This window comes from Scyliorhinus canicula, chromosome 4 (genome assembly GCF_902713615.1).
Source record: "Scyliorhinus canicula chromosome 4, sScyCan1.1, whole genome shotgun sequence".
NCBI lineage: Eukaryota > Metazoa > Chordata > Chondrichthyes > Carcharhiniformes > Scyliorhinidae > Scyliorhinus > Scyliorhinus canicula.
In genome coordinates, this window is record NC_052149.1 from 82423776 (window position 1) to 82439507 (window position 15732).

A 15732-nucleotide genomic window follows, 5' to 3' on the forward strand; every position below is an offset into this window, starting at 1 on the left:
GCTCCCATTGGATTGGTGGAGCTGATGGAGGGCCTGGATGGCGTTACAGTAGAATTTCATTAAAAGTTTTCAGGAGACTTGTGGCCCCTGCTGGTGAGGGCATTTAATAAGGAGAGGGAGAAGGGTGAGCATGGCACAGGCCTCAATATCTCTGATCCTGAAGAACAAGGAGGACCCGGAGCAGTGGGTCCTACGGCCCAATATCATTATTGAATGTGGATGCCATGTTGCTGGCTAAGATTGTGTGCCGGAGGTGATTTTTGGGGGGGGGAAGACCAGACGGGATCGTAAAAGGGAGGCTCATGCTGGGCAGCATCAGGCGCCTGTTAAACGTATTAATGATGCCTCAGAGGGCAGCACGGTAGCATAGTGGTTAGCACAGTTGTTTCACAGCTCCAGGGTACCTGGTTCGATTTCCGGCTTGGGTCACCGTCTGTGCGGAGTCTGCACATCCTCCCCGTGTGTGCGTGGGTTTCCTCCGGGTGCTCCGGTTTCCTCCCACAGTCCAAAGATGTGCAAGTTAGGTGGATTGGCCATTCTAAATTGCCCTTAGTTGTCCAAAAATGTCAGGTGGGGTTACTGGGATAGGATGGAGGCGTGGGGCTTAAGTAGGGTGCTCTTTCCAAGGGCCGGTGTAGACTCAATTGGATGAATGGTTTCCTTTTGCACTGTAAGTTCTATGAGATACTCTATGAGAGGGACGGAATGTGGGGGTCGCGGTCATAATAAACATGGAGAAGACCTTTGATAGGGTAGAGTGGGAGTTATTGGGGCAGTTCGGGTTTGAGGATTGGATCCGATACCTGGAGCCGATCGCGAGTGCAAGAACAAATCGGGTTAGTTCGGGGTACTTTAGGCTGTTTCAGGGGACGAGGCAGGGATGCCCACTCTCCCCGTTGCTTTTCACCTTGGCGATAGAGCCACTGGCAATGGCTTAGAGCGTCTAAGGGATAGAAAGGGATTGTGCCCCTGAGAGGGGGGGCTGGAGCATAGGGTGTTGCTATATGCGGACAACCTGTTGCTGTTTATATATTGGACCCACTGGCGAGCATAGGGGGATTAGAGACATTTTGGTGTAATTCGGACGTTTTCCAGGGTATAAATTAAACATGAGGAAGAGTGAGGTCTTCCCGATCCAGGCGAGGAGACAGGAGAGGAGGCTGGGCGAGCTGCCATTTAAGGTAGTGGGGGCGAGTTTTTGGTATTTCGGCAACCAGGTGGCGTGGGTGTGGGAGCAACTGCACAAGTTGAATCTGGCTCGGTTGGTGGAGCAAATGAAGGGGGTGTTTAAGAGGTGGGATGTGCTTCCGTTGTCATTGGCGGGGTGGGTACAGTCCATGAAGATGACTGTGCTCCCGAAATTTTTGTTTGTATTCCAGAACCTCACAATTTTTATCTCCAAGGCCTTTTTCCAAGAAGGCTAACTCATTGATATCGGGATTTGTGTGGGCCGGGAAGGCTCCTCAAGTAAAGAAGGCGCTGTTGGAGGGAATACTGACCATGGTAAGGAAGTGGGTAGTGGGGGAGCAGTCAGTATGGGAGCGAATAGAGGCAGCCTCGTGTAAGGCTATAGTTTCGGGATGCTACTGACTGCGCCTCTGCCGTTTGCGCCGGCCAGGTACTCCACAAGTCAAGGAGTAGAGCCAGTCCTGAGGGTGTGGGGACAGTGGCGACAGCATTTGAGGCTTGAAGGGGCCTCGGTTTAGGCTCAGATCTGTGGGAATCACAGGTTTGCTCCAGGGGTCTGGACGGGGGATTTCAGGTTGGCAACGGGCAAGGATTGAGCGGCTCAGGGATTTATTTGTGGGGGCAGATTCCCAAGCTTGGAAGGACTGGTAGAGGAGTAGGTGTTGCCCAACGGGTTCCGATATTTACAGGTGTGGAATTATGTGAGCAGCAGGTGCTATCGTTTTCGGATCTGCCACCCTGCGGTTGCAGGATGTCAAGAGATATATAAGTAATTGATGGATTGGGAGGGCGCCCCGATAGGAGCTGTTAAGCGAAAGTGGGAGGAGCTGAGGGACAGCTGGAGGCTGGGTTGTGGGAGAGGCTCGGAGGAAGGTGCATGGGCCGTCTTAATGCGCCAGACTTGAGTCTCATTCAATTTAAGGTAGTCCGTAATGTGCATATGACGGTGGCTAGAATAAGGAGGTTCTTTGAAGGGGTGGTGGAAAGGTGTAGGTGGTGTACTGAAGGCGGGGGGGGAATCATGTTCTGGGCCTACCCGAAGTTGCAGGGATTTTGGCAGGGGTTTGCTGACGTGATGTCAGAGGTACTGAGGATGAAGGTGGTTCCGAATCCAGAATTGGCAGTGTTTGGAGTGTCAGAAGACCTGGGAGGTGAGGGAGTGAGAGAGGCCAACATTCTGGCCTTTGCCTCTCTGGTAGCCCGGAGACGAATCCTGTTGGGGTGGAGGGTCTTGGGGCCCCCGAAACTGGTGGTTTGGGTGAGCGACCTCGAAGATTTCCTTAGGTTGGAGAAAATTAAATTTGTCTTAGGGGAGCGATGTATGTGTTCGCCCGGAGATGGAAACCGTTCATTGACTTTTTCCAGGACAGTTAAGTCAGCAGGGAGTGGGAAGGGGGGTTTGGGGTTAACAAGAAAAAGTGGAGGCAGAGAGGGTGGGGGTATGGTGGGGAGGGCAGGTTGCGGTTGCTGGTTACTTAGTTACGATTGATCTCCTGTTTGTTATCTTTTGGTTATCTTTTTGATGTTGGTTGTGGTTGTGTTTGAGGTTTATTTATAAATTCCTTAATAAAAGTAATTTTTGGGCAGCAGGGTGGCCTAGTGGTTAGCACAACCTCCTCACGGCGCTGAGGTCCCAGGTTCGATCCCGGCTCTGGGTCACTGTCCGTGTGGAGTTTGCACATTCTCCCAGTGTCTGCGTGGGTTTCGCCCCCACAACCCAAAAATGTGCAGAGTAGGTGGATTGGCCATGCGTAATTGCCCCTTAATTGGAAAAAATAATTGGGTAATCTAAATTTTTTTTAAAAAGAAGTAATTTTTGAAAAACACTACAAATGTCGTTGTTTTGTTGAATTATCACAACTGTTATTCGTCATCATTAGACGCAGGACGATTGCAAAAAATTCTTGCACAACTGACAGGCTGAAATGATCCTCCAGCACCAAATGTAACTGGATCTTAACCTGAAACTGAAATCAATCAAATTGTGGAGCTTCAAATGTTCTTACCATTCATCCATCAGAATAATTTCTCCATTTGCAGTTACCTTCTTCGAACCATAAAAGAGTAATTGGAGTGGACTAACTAAAGTCATGGCCTTTGCAGAAACAGCCCGCGTTCGTATCTGAGGAAAAATATCTGCTCATCAATATTTCAGTAATTGGCGGCCAAACCAAATATTTTTCAACGCTTTATTCTTTTTAAATTAATCATTTGTCACAGCAAATTTGTTAAATTTCAGGGGGGAAAATGAGGATACAGTGATGCCTGGCCATGCCCAAGTATCTGATGTAACAAATTAACCACCAACATACAATTCAAATCTCTCCATGCACTCAATCTGAAAGATTTTCTAGACATTTGAAGCAAAGAGTTAGATTAAATACTCTGTAAAAATTCAACGTTATTCATATTCCATCCACCTTCATTTGCATGCAGTTTGCACTTAATACTCATAAACATGCTCGGATTCGAACTCGCTTTGAGGAATGGTTTGGGAAGGAAAGGCCATACAAGAAGCATTTTCCATGAGGCTGTTTAATACAAAAGGCTGAAATTTTCTCTATTCAATGCTGTGACCCTGGTTGGCTAAGAGTTGGGAATCTACAATTTATTTTATGCTCCAGACTGGAACCATCTCTTCAGTATGGCTCAGCTTTAAAAAATGTTTTTAAATTATTGTTAAAATTTAACAATTTTAATACAAAACCTACAAAAGCATAAGAGACCCTGCCCCCCTTACAACAGTAAAACATAACTAAATTCCCCCCCCCCCCCCCCCCCCAACAGTGACCAGCTCTTTAAAGTATGATATAAACGGCCTACATCTGCTGTTAAACCTTCCACTGTCCCTAAACTTAACCTTCGAGGTGTAAAAACTCTTATCAAGTCACTCGGGCAGGCTGAGGTGCTTGGCGGTACAATCGAACTCCAGCCCACGAGGATCCGCCTCCTTGCCACCAGTGAGGCAAAGGCCAGGATGCCTGGAGTTCCGGTACAACCGAAATCCCAAAACTCACCACCAATGGGCAAGGCTCCAATCCAATGTTCAGGACTGCCGACAGTCTCAAAAAAAAAGGATCTCCAGAAGTACGCCAGCTTTGAGCATGACCATAACATGTGCTCACAATGTGCTGTGCCCCCTATACACCAATCGGATCTATCATTCACCCCTTCAAAACAATCAACTCATGCCAGCCTTCATAAGGTGTGCTTGCAACACCACTTTCATCTGGAGACTCAGCCTCACAGAGGACAGGGTCGACTTCATCCTCCTCAGCGCCTCACTCTAAACCTCCTCCTCCAAGAACATACCCAGCTCCTCCATACACTTTGTCTTCACACCCTCAACAGAGCCCATTTCCTCCTCTCTATCATTCACTGGTAGATACCCGGCGTGTTGGCCGCCTCAGAACCAGAGCAGGGTAGGATCCTCTTGAGCAAGGTAGAAGACTGCTTCATTGGAAAGGCTGAAAAGTACTTTTTGACCCAGCTGCGCACCTGGAGATACCTGAAACTATCAGGAAGTGTGAGCTCATATGTTTCTTTCAGTTACAATAAGCTAGCGAACCGATCTAAAAATGTCTCCCACATTTTCAAAAACCTTTATCCTTCCATTCCTTAAATTTCACATCCGACCTAGCAGGTCTGAATAACTGATTCGCACAGATTGGGGTGAGCCTAGAGGCAGCCCTCAAGTTAAAATGATTAAAAGTTGCCTCTAAACTTTTAATGTGGATACTACTACCAAGTTAGATGAGCGTTTCTTTGGCATCACTGGTAATGGAAGGGCAGCACAGTGGCACAATGGATAGCACTGCTGCCTCATGGTGCCAAGGTTCCAGGCTCAATCCCAGCTCTGGGTCACTGTCTGCGTAGATTTTGCACGTTCTCCCCGTGTTGTGGGGGTTTCGGCCCCCAAAACCCAAAGATGTGCAGGGTAGGTGGATTGGCCACGCTAAATTGCCCCTTGCTTTCTCCTCTCACAATCTCTGCTACCACCCAAACTCAAAATTCATCCGAATCTCTGAACCACTAACACCTTTTCAGCATTAGCTGCCCAATAATAGAATTGAAAGTTTGGCAAGGCCAAGCTTCCCAACTGTCTCCCTCTGGAGTAACGTCCTCTTGATCCTTAGGGTCTTACCTGCCCAAATAAACCCAGTCACCAGACTATCAATCTCACTGAAAAACAAACCTTGGGTAAGAATATTGGAAGGCACTGGAATAAAAATAGAAATCTCTGCAAGATGTTTATTTTAACCGATTGCACTCGGCCCACCAGGGATAATGGGAGACTGTCCCATCTTTGGAAGTCCGCTTTGACCGTTGCCACCAGATTTGGCTGCCAGGGGCAGCAGGGTAGCATGGTGGTTAGCATAAATGCTTCACAGCTCCAGGGTCCCAGGTTCGATTCCCGGCTGGGTCACTGTCTGTGTGGAGTCTGCACATCCTCCCTGTGTGTGCGTGGGTTTCCTCCAGGTGCTCCGGTTTCCTCCCACAGTCCAAAGATGTGCGGGTTAGGTGGATTGGCCATGCTAAATTGCCCGTAGTGTCCTAATAAAAGTAAGGTTAAGGGGGGGGTTGTTGGGTTACGGGTATAGGGTGGATCCATGGGTTTGAGTAGGGTGATCATGGCTCGGCACAACATTGAGGGCCGAAGGGCCTGTTCTGTGCTGTACTGTTCTATTTGTATAATTTTACTTCCGGAGTTTCCCCCAGTCCCTTGCTATCTGGACACCCAAATACTGAAAATGACTTCCAGCTACCACCCGCGGGCCCCCACCCTCCCCCACCAACCAAAATATTCACTCTTTCCTATATTTATCTTGGAACCAGAAAAGCCCCCAAAATGCTGCAAGATCCCCTTAATGATATCTATTGACGCCTCCAGATCCCTCGGATATAATAGTAAGTGGTCGAGACCCTATGTTCCACCCCACCTCTAACTATTCCTCCCCATGTAATCAAGGACCTCAGGGTCATGGCTAGTGACAACATTCCTGCCTGGTATCATGATAAAGATGAAAGGGGTCGGAGGTCACTTTGTTAGTGCAAACACTGGCAAATGGGGCCCACGCTACAAAAAGCCCAGCCCAAATTTTTCTAAAACCACAAACAGATAATCTCACTCTACCTGGTCAAACTCCTTCTCCCTGTCGAGCTGGAATAAAACCTCCAGGACCCTCCCCCAGAGCAAGCACCACATTCAACAGTCGGCTCACGTTCATTATCAACCCCTGTTCCTTAACAAAACCAATTTGGCCTTTCCCCACCACCCCCGGCAGACAAGGTTCCAGTCTCAACGTCAATATCTTAGCTAACAGCTTCGCGTCCACATTTAATAGGGAGATTGACCCACAGTCTAAGGAGTCCGTGTCATTTTTCAAGAGCAGGAAATCGAAGCCTGCCTCAGCGTCTGTGGCAAAGCGCCCTTCTCCAAGGAGTCGCTGAACATCTCTTACAATAGAAGGGCTAATAGGTCTACAAATTTTTTAATAAAATTTCACCGGGAACCCACTAGGTCCCTGTGCCTTCCTCGACTGCATGAACTTCAGCGCCTGCTTGATTTCATCTCATCCAACTCCAGCTGAGCTTCATGGTCTTCTCGTAACTCTTCCTCCACCGTGGGAAACTTCAACTCACCCAAGAATTCCACCACATCTTTCCCATCTAGTGGAGGGCCCAACATGTATAAATTTTGGTAAAAAGGTTTTAAATACCTCATTTGCCTTCTCCTGATCCGAGACCAGCCCTCATCCAGTATTCTAATCTGGGCACACTTTCTCTTTTTTTGCAGCTTTTTCCTCTCCGCTACTAGTTTTTGTGATAGGGTGTCTGCATACTTACAATCTACCTCTATAATATCGTCCACTAGTTTTTCCCTCTCCCTTTTTGCCTCCAGCTCTACATGGGCCTTAAAAGATATAATTTCTCTTCCAATTACAACCTTCAGTGCTTCCCATAGTGTCGATGGAGAGACCACCCCATTGTCATTGTTCAAAATATAATGTTGGTTAAACCCTAGAGATCCTTGCACAGAACCCAATGTCCGCTAGCAGACCCACACCTAGCCGCAACCCCTTTTGATGCCTTTTAACTATCCCCAACTCATGGTCCATCCAATGTGGAGCATGGTCAGAATTGAGCATCGCTGAGTACTCAGATTTCTTCACCCCTGCCACTAACGCTCAGCTTATGACAAAATAGACAATCCTGAAAAAAATAGTGTACTGAGAAGAACGAGAACCCCGCGGAGGGTCTGTCCCCCCCCCCCCATTTCTTCCATAATAGCAATTAACGCCTTTGCCATACCCCTCGGAACCAGCGATCTTGGCCTAGAATGATTGACCCGTGGATCTAGCACACAATATCCAAGCCGTTAATATAGATTGTAAATAGTTGGAACCCAAGGACCGAACACTGTGGTGCCCCATTAGTTATATCTTGCCATCCAAAAAAAGATAGATTTATCCTGACTCGGTCTTCTGTCCATCAGCCAGTCTTCTATCCAAGCTAGTAAATTACCCCATGCCCCACGTGATCTAACCTTGTGTATTAACCTTCCGTGCGGCACCTTATCAAATGCATTCCGGAAATCCAGATATACAGCATGTACAGGATCCCCATTATCCATTTCGCTTGTTACATCGTCAAAGAATTCTACCAATTAGTCAAACATGATTTACCCGTCATAAAACCATGGCGACTCAGATGGATTGCATATTGACTTTCCAAATGTCCTGATATCACTTCCTTAAGAAGGGATTCTAACAACAGATATTAAACTAACTGGTCTGTAATTTCCATAATTCTGCCTCCCTCCCTTTATGAATTAGTGTTTTACATTAGCATTTCCCCAATCAACTGGAACCGTTCCTATGTCCATGGAATTTTAGACTATTGTATCCAATGGATCCACTATCTCCACTACACCCTAGGATGTAGGCCATCAGGTCCCGGGGACCTGTCTGCCTTCAATCCCAATAGCTTGTTGAGTACTGTTTCCCTATTGATACTGATTGTTCCAAGTTCCATCCTTTCTATCACATCTCAATTACCCATTCCTACAGGGATGGGACTAGTGAGCTCCACCGCGAAAACGGAGGCAAAATATTGATTTCGCATCTCCTCCATTTCTGTGTTCCCCACTATTAACTCTCCGGTTTCAACTTCTATGGGATCAACATTCACTTTAGCGACTCTCTTCCCTTTTATGTACTTATAGAAACTTTTGTTATCCTTTTTGATATTTTGCGCTAGCTTTCTTTTGTAATTTGCCTTAGCTCCTTTTATTACTTTTTTAGCAACTCCCTCCGTAACAGCACTGTGGGTGTACCTACACATCAGGGATTGCAGCGGTTCAAGATGGCAGCCTACCTTCACCTTCTCAATGCCAAGAGAGATGGGGAAGCAATGCCACATCCCATAAATGAATAAATAAAAAACAAATAAACACGCACAACTAATTTCAACCATACAAATGTCCTGGTTTTCCTAAGGTACTCAATTAGTCCGAATGAAGAGATTGCACAACTGCATGACTATCAAACTCAGGTTAGATTCACCATTATACACTCAAGAATATAAGATTTTTCGCAGAATTAAGCTTGGGGTGGGAGGAGAGAAATAGTGGAAATAGAATATAAATTTAATTTCATTTTTGAGTACTTTCAACCGTTTAGCAGAAGGAACTATGGGAAATATAGTAGAAAACAAATTAAATGCATATCTATGGGACTGGATTCTCCGGTCGCCAACGCCAAAATCACGTTCATCGATTGGCCGGAGAATACCCGATTTGGACCAAATCGGGGACAGCGCCACTTGCGCGATACTTCGCCGTCACCAAAGTGCCACATCGACGGCGTCAGGACATTGCTAGAGGCCCAACCGCACAATGCTCCACACCCGACCGGCCGAGTTCCCAACGCCATTGTTCTCTCATGGTCACACCCGTCGGGAACTTGGCATGACGACTGCGGACTCAGTCCAGCGCTGCCTTAGTCAGGGGTGGGCCAATCCACAGGCAGGGAGGGCTTTGTCAGGGGCTGGGGGCTGTGTGTGTGTGTGTGTGTGTGTGTGTGGGGGGGGGGGGGGGGGGGGTTTCTGGGCTTATGAGCCGGTCGGGGGGGAGGGCCATTATTCTGCAGGCCTGGTCCACGCGCAGCCAGCGCCTTGTTGCACGGTGTGGCTGTTGCCATGCGCATCCGCAGACACGGACCCGGCAATTCTCCAGACCATATCGACAGCTTGAGCTGGGTGCTCTAGCTGATCGGCCTTTAGCCCCCAGCCAAATGGAGGACTAGTGGCCGTTTAGCGCCTAATTTTCAGATGTAAAACGCCACCGTTCCCACGTCGGTGTGAGGACATTGCCTCACAATCAGAGAATACAGCCCATGATCTTCGAGTCAAGATGTCAGAAATGGAATAGCTTTTCACACTGTTATGAACATTGAGGAGTTTGCATCAGTAACATTACTTACTTTTTCCCCAAACACGAAGAATGGAGAAGGATATTTTGTATCTTGGTTGCTGAAGGGACAATTAACAGATGACTTATGAATAAGTGCATTGCGTCCCTCTGTAGTTAAGATCTTTCTTTTTTCCTTGTGGTAGCAGACATTGGGATAAAGCCCAAAGCAAAGAAGTGAGATAACCACATCTAGGTTATTATCTGGTCCAGTATTGTTAAATACTTGTGTTATCAAACACTCTGTTTAGAAGAAAAAGGAAGAAACACAGCTCAATATACAAAACAGCAGTATGTATTCTGTCTCAATTAACATCTGCTTCGGAAGTCTACTTAATTCTTGGTAAGCAGAAGAAAAAAATTCTATCTTTAAATTATCACAACTGTCATCGTGGAGTGCAGGTCTGCAGATATGCATTAAATGAAATGTATGTCCTTGTATTTAACTATCGTGTGTGGACTCCTGAATAGACCCATGTAGCTTTCATATAGCACTGGTTAGATTTCAGCTGCAGAAGTGTCTAATTCTGGGTACCCAATACCAAGGTCTTAGAGAGGGTATAGAGAAGTTAATGGAATTGTACCATGGTGAAGCAACTTTATTTTGTGGGAAGACTGGAGAAGCTGAATTTGCTCTCCATAATGCCGAGGAGGTGCTCAAACGTTATTTGGAGCAAATCAGGATAAACTGTTTCTGATGGCAGGAGGGTGGGTAATGAGAGGTCCCAGGTTTACATTAATTGACACAAAAAAAAACCAGAGCAGATGAGTGAGCTTTTTTCCAAAAAAGGCAGTTAATTTACAATGATTTGAAACATACTGTCGGAAAAGAGCGATGGAACAAGATACAATAATAATATTCAATAGGAAGTTGGACAAATACTTGAGGGGAACTATTGCACTGTGATAGGAAAAGAGACAGCTCTTTCAAAGAGCAGGCACAGATGGGACAAACAACCTCCTTTTGTGTGGTATGATTTGAGAACTCCTATGCCAAATCACATTATCTGACAGATGGTAAGGAAACTGTTCATAAGGTGTTCTCAATATTGCTCTGTAACTGTTGAGACCACCAGACTGTAAAGCAAGAAATTGATTTCTTCCAGACACAAAATGATTACAGCATGTCCCCAGGTTGATATATCCAGTTTAAAAAAATGATTTGTCTTTAATAAGAGCATTACGTAAAATGAAGAACGGGAATACTGCCCATTATTTTGAATGGAAAAGCACATGACCAGAGTACATCTCTTGAAATGCATCTATTTTATCTCAGTTTTATAACTTTAACAAAATACTTTTAAAACCTACATAAACATACAATTTAGATTTAACATTAAAACTGTAAAAAATAACATGTAGCATTACCTTCAGGAAAGCCAGAATTGATAAGGATATCCTTCAGCTGAACCTTAGCTTCCCACGTCATCCGCAAAGTTGCCATATTTAACCTTTTATGATCACAAAACCGCATTTCTGCATCTTCGCCTCCCATTCTAGGAAAGAATGGAAATACAAATGCCACGTGATGAAGTTCAGAAAACTAATGAAGCACTGTACAACATAAACACAATTTGGCAGGGGCTTGTTCCTTCACTCATCACTGGAATAATACCTTGCATCATCCCAGGCCTGGAAAACGGAAAGCAGAGCCACATGGTCCGAAAATCTGGTTCCTGCAAAGTTTCTGTGCACATAGCCAAGACGCTTGCCTTCATTAACAAAAGGCTCTGGAAAACAGGTAGCAGCAGATATGGTGCACACTGCATCTCCGACACTGCAACAGATAAAAAATACCATAATGTCGCTATCAATAGCAATAGCTTTACAACCCAATAGCTTTACAACCCTATGTATGACAAAGACATCTATAAAAATAGAATCATACAAATGTCAAACTAGGAATAGTCATGACTATTCAAACAAAATAAGCATTGCAACAACAACTTTTATTTTCATAATGCCCTCAATAGAGTAAACACCATCCAGTGCTTCACATGAGCATTATCAAACGGTTTGACAGCTCGTCACATAAGAGATATTAGGTAGAAGATTAAGGTTTTAAAGGAATAAAGATGAAGAGGGAATTCCAGAATCTAGGCATAAGTGACTGTTGGCACCACTGCAACAGTGAAGCAAAGTAGAGCAATTAAAATCAGGGGTACACTTGAGGTTAGAACTGGAAGGGCACAGCGATCACAGAGGCTTGCAGGGCTGGAGGAGAATAAAGAGACATGGAGGAATAAGTTCTAGGAAGGCTGTGAATAAAATCAACTGCTCAACTGGGAACCGATGTAGGTCATCTACATTTATTTACCTTCTATTACGGCCATATTTGTAGACCAATGCACTTGTAAAAGATCAGCAAAGTGACCTCAGTATTTCAGCAGTCAATGCAATTGTGCATGTAATAAAGGATTAACATCAGAACGTAGCCTTGTTGTATTATGTACATAAGAAAAACAAAGGACTACAGCAGTACTTTGCAAACTATTTCCAATGTGACCGCATTTAAATTCACCACCAACTTCTCAAGGGCAATTAAGGAAGAACAACAAATACTGGCCTTGCCAGCAATGCTCTCATTCCAAGGAATTTGTTTTTAAATTCTTGAAAATTAACATGACTTCCAAATGCCAGCAATAAAGCAACATAGTATCATTCCGTATAGAATTAAAGTTCATGTATTATAGAGCAACATATAAATGTAAATATTGCCACTGTCCTAGAGGACTACAGGCTGCTCTCGGGTTTGAATCAACAGGTGGTGATTTAACCCATGGGGCACGGTTGAGAAGGCAGGGCCTTCATGAATAACCTCAGCTGGCACAGAAATTGAACCCATGCTGTTGGCGTCGCTCCACATCATGAACCAACGTGATGCCAGTTGAGCTGACCGACTCCCCAGACCAAGAAATAATAAATAACACACATCAGTCTTATGTCTGTGGTGAGCAAAAGTCAGTCTTACGTCTATGGTGAGCAAAAGTCAGTCTCAAGTCTGTGGTGAGCAAAATATTGGAAAGATTTAAGAGCTAGGATTTATGATTATTTAAAAAACATAGTTTGATTAAAGATAGTCAGCATGGCTTTGTGAGGGGCAGGTAACACCTCACAAGCCTCATTGAATTCTTTGAGAATGTGACGAGACACATTGATGAAGGTTGGGCAGTGGATGTGGTGTAAATGGATATCAGTAAGGCATTTGATAAGGTTCCCCATGGTAGGCTCATTCAGAAAGTAGGGGGCATGGGATGTGGGGAAATTTGGCTGTCAGAATTGGCTGGCCAAAAGAAGACAGCGAGTGTTAGTGGATGGAAAGTATTCCGCCTGGAGGTCGGTGACCAATGGTGTCCCACAGAGATTTGTTCTGGGACCTCTGCTCTTTGTGGTTTTTAAAGAAAGGACTTGGGTGAGAAAGTGGAAGGGTGGGTTAGTAAGTTTGCTGATGACACGAAGGTTAGTGGAGTTGTAGATTGTGTCAAGGACTGTTGCAGGTTACATCAGGACATTGACAGGATGCAGAGTTGGGCTGAGAAGAGGCAGATGGAGTTCAACCTTGATAAATGTGAAGTGATTCATTTCGGAAGGTCGAATTTTAATGCTGAATACAGGGTTAAGGGCAGGATTCTTGGGAAGTGTGGAGGAGCAAAGGGATCTTGGGTACATAGGTCCCTCAATGTTGCCACCCAGGTTGATAGGGTTGTTAAGAAGGCGTATGGTGTGTTGGCTTTCATTAACAGGGGGATTGAGTTTAAGAGCCGCGAGGTTTTGCTACAGCTTTATAAAACCCTGGTTTGACCACACTTGGAATATTGTGTCCAGTTCTGGTCGCCTCATTATAGGAAGAATGTGGATGATTTGGAGATGGTGCAGAGGAGATTAACCAGAATGCTGCCTGGACTGGAGGGCATGTCTTATGAAGAAAGGTTGACGGAGCTAGGGCTTTTCTCACTGGAGCGAAGAAGGAAGAGAGGCGACTTGATAAAGGTGTACAAGGCAATGAAAGGCATGGATAGAGTGGATAGCCAGAGACTTTTCCCCAAGACGGAATGGCTGTCACAAGTGGGTCATAGTTTTAAGGTGATTGGAGGAAGGTACAGGGGCGATGTCAGAGGTAGGTTCTTTCACAGAGAGTGGTGGGTGCGTGGAATGCACTGCCAGAGGAGGTGGTGGAGTCATTAGGGACATTTAAGCCACTTTTGGACAGGCACATGGACACAAGTAAATTGAAGGGGTGTAGGTTAGGTTGATCTCACATTAGGATAAATGGTCAGCACAACATTGTGGGCCGAAGGGCCTGTACTGTGCTGTACTGTTCTATGTTCTATAATTATGAAATTCTTTGGGCTTCCAGTGGCGGCCATGGAGTGACTGGTCTCACATAAGGTGGCCCTTGCCTGAGGTCGGAATGCCCTTTTGCCTGTTTTACGGGGCTCTGGCAGGTGGAAAAAGTGGGAATATCAAAGACTAAGGTATTCTCCTTTGATGTGTAATGTCGAAGAGTTATCAAACAAGGAGTGCTACAAATAAGGGGCAACATTTGGACCAGGAGAACTCACAGCAGGGGAAAAGATGGCGGAGGGACCTGCGGCGTAGTTGTCCACACAATGATCAACAGAGCAGTTGGTAGAAGTCCTGGGGGCAAGGGCAGCACGGTGGTGTAGTAGTGAGCAGTGCCGCCTCACGGCGCCTAAGACACAGGTTCGATCCCGACCCCAGGTCACTCTGTGTAAGTTTGCAAATTCTTCCCATGTCTGCGTGGGTCTCACCCCCACAACCCAAGTGTAGGCTAGGTGGAATGGCCATGCTAAATTGCCCCTTAATTGGAAAATAATTGGGTACTCTAAATTTTAAAAAAAGAATTCCTAGGGGCCGAGTTTAAGCAGCAAAGGAAGGCAGCTTCAGAAGATGTGGCCATGGTGGTCGAGCCGATTCAGGCTGCCCAGGAGGGGAGCAGAAGCTGGACGCACATAATGTGTCGATCCGGAAGGTGGAGGCGACGGTGGCGGACCATGAGGATCGTATTGCCTTGTTGGAAGCCGAAATGTTGATGATGGCAGAGCCAGAAAGAGTTGAGGGAGATGGTTGATGATCTGGAGAATCGTTCAAGGAGGCAGAACCTGAGCATCATGAGCTGCCTGAAGGGATTGAGGGAATGCAGGTCAGAAAATATGTGGCTGGAATATTAGAGAAATTGGTGGGCGGAGTGGATCGGGTACACAGGTTGCTGAGGAGGACATTGAATGTGGGAGAGCTGCCGAGAACGATCATCGTGAGGCTGCATCAGTACTTGATTCTGAAATGGGCGGAGATGCGCGAGTGCATTATGGAAGGCCATATGGTCCGTATCTTCCAAGACTTGTGAGCGGAGCTGGCCAAGAGGCGGGGTCAGGGTGGCCCTATTCAGGAAAAAGGTGCAGTTTGGGGTGTTATACCCTGCTTGTCTATGGGTTACGCATGGGGGGCAGTCGCATTACTTCGACACGCCGGAGGAGGCGAGCACATTTTTATGGGACCATGGATTGGGGACATTTGAGAACAGTGGATTTCAGTTTGGTTCACCTGCGTAATGGACTGGGGGTGTTGTACTCAGGGAAGGGGAGAGAACCGCATGTTATCGCATGGGTTTGGGTTTTACTCCCCATTCTGTATCGTTAATTGTTTTGTATCCTTTTTTGTCCCCGTGTTGGGGGTAGTGTTGCACGGTTGAACAGTCGTTAGCACTGTTGCTTCATAGCACCAGGGTCCCAAGTGCAATGAAGTTACTGTGAAAAGCCCCAGTCACTGCATTCTGGCGCCTGTTCGGGTACACAAAGGAGGGATTCAGAATGCCCAAATTACCTAACAGCACGCCTTTCGGGACTTCTTGGAGGAAACCGGAGCACGGGCGGTGGATCACAGGTCCCTGAGGAGGGGTTGTTGAAGGAGAGGAGGAAGTTCCTGTTGGAGTTTTAACTTATGTCTACAGAAAAGGCAGTGGGGCAGTTACAGCAGGGTATAAGCTCAATGTGGGATCCGGTCAATGCTCGGGTGCAGTGAAGGGGCTTAAAGAAGTTGCCATTTTGCCTGGT

At 46.1% G+C, this 15732-nt stretch overlaps 1 protein-coding gene across 1 annotated transcript in view; it reads right to left on the reverse strand.

The window, feature by feature from the left end:
• Positions 1 to 15732, reverse strand: part of dhx9 (DEAH (Asp-Glu-Ala-His) box helicase 9) — a 93425-nt gene that overhangs the window by 6088 nt on the left and 71605 nt on the right. The window contains exons 20-23 of the mRNA XM_038793505.1: positions 11274 to 11435; positions 11027 to 11154; positions 9672 to 9901; positions 3195 to 3310 (exon numbers count right to left, since the gene is read on the reverse strand). Of these exons, the coding sequence (XP_038649433.1) occupies positions 3195 to 3310; positions 9672 to 9901; positions 11027 to 11154; positions 11274 to 11435 (636 nt within the window). The remainder of the gene's footprint in view (positions 1 to 3194; positions 3311 to 9671; positions 9902 to 11026; positions 11155 to 11273; positions 11436 to 15732) is intronic.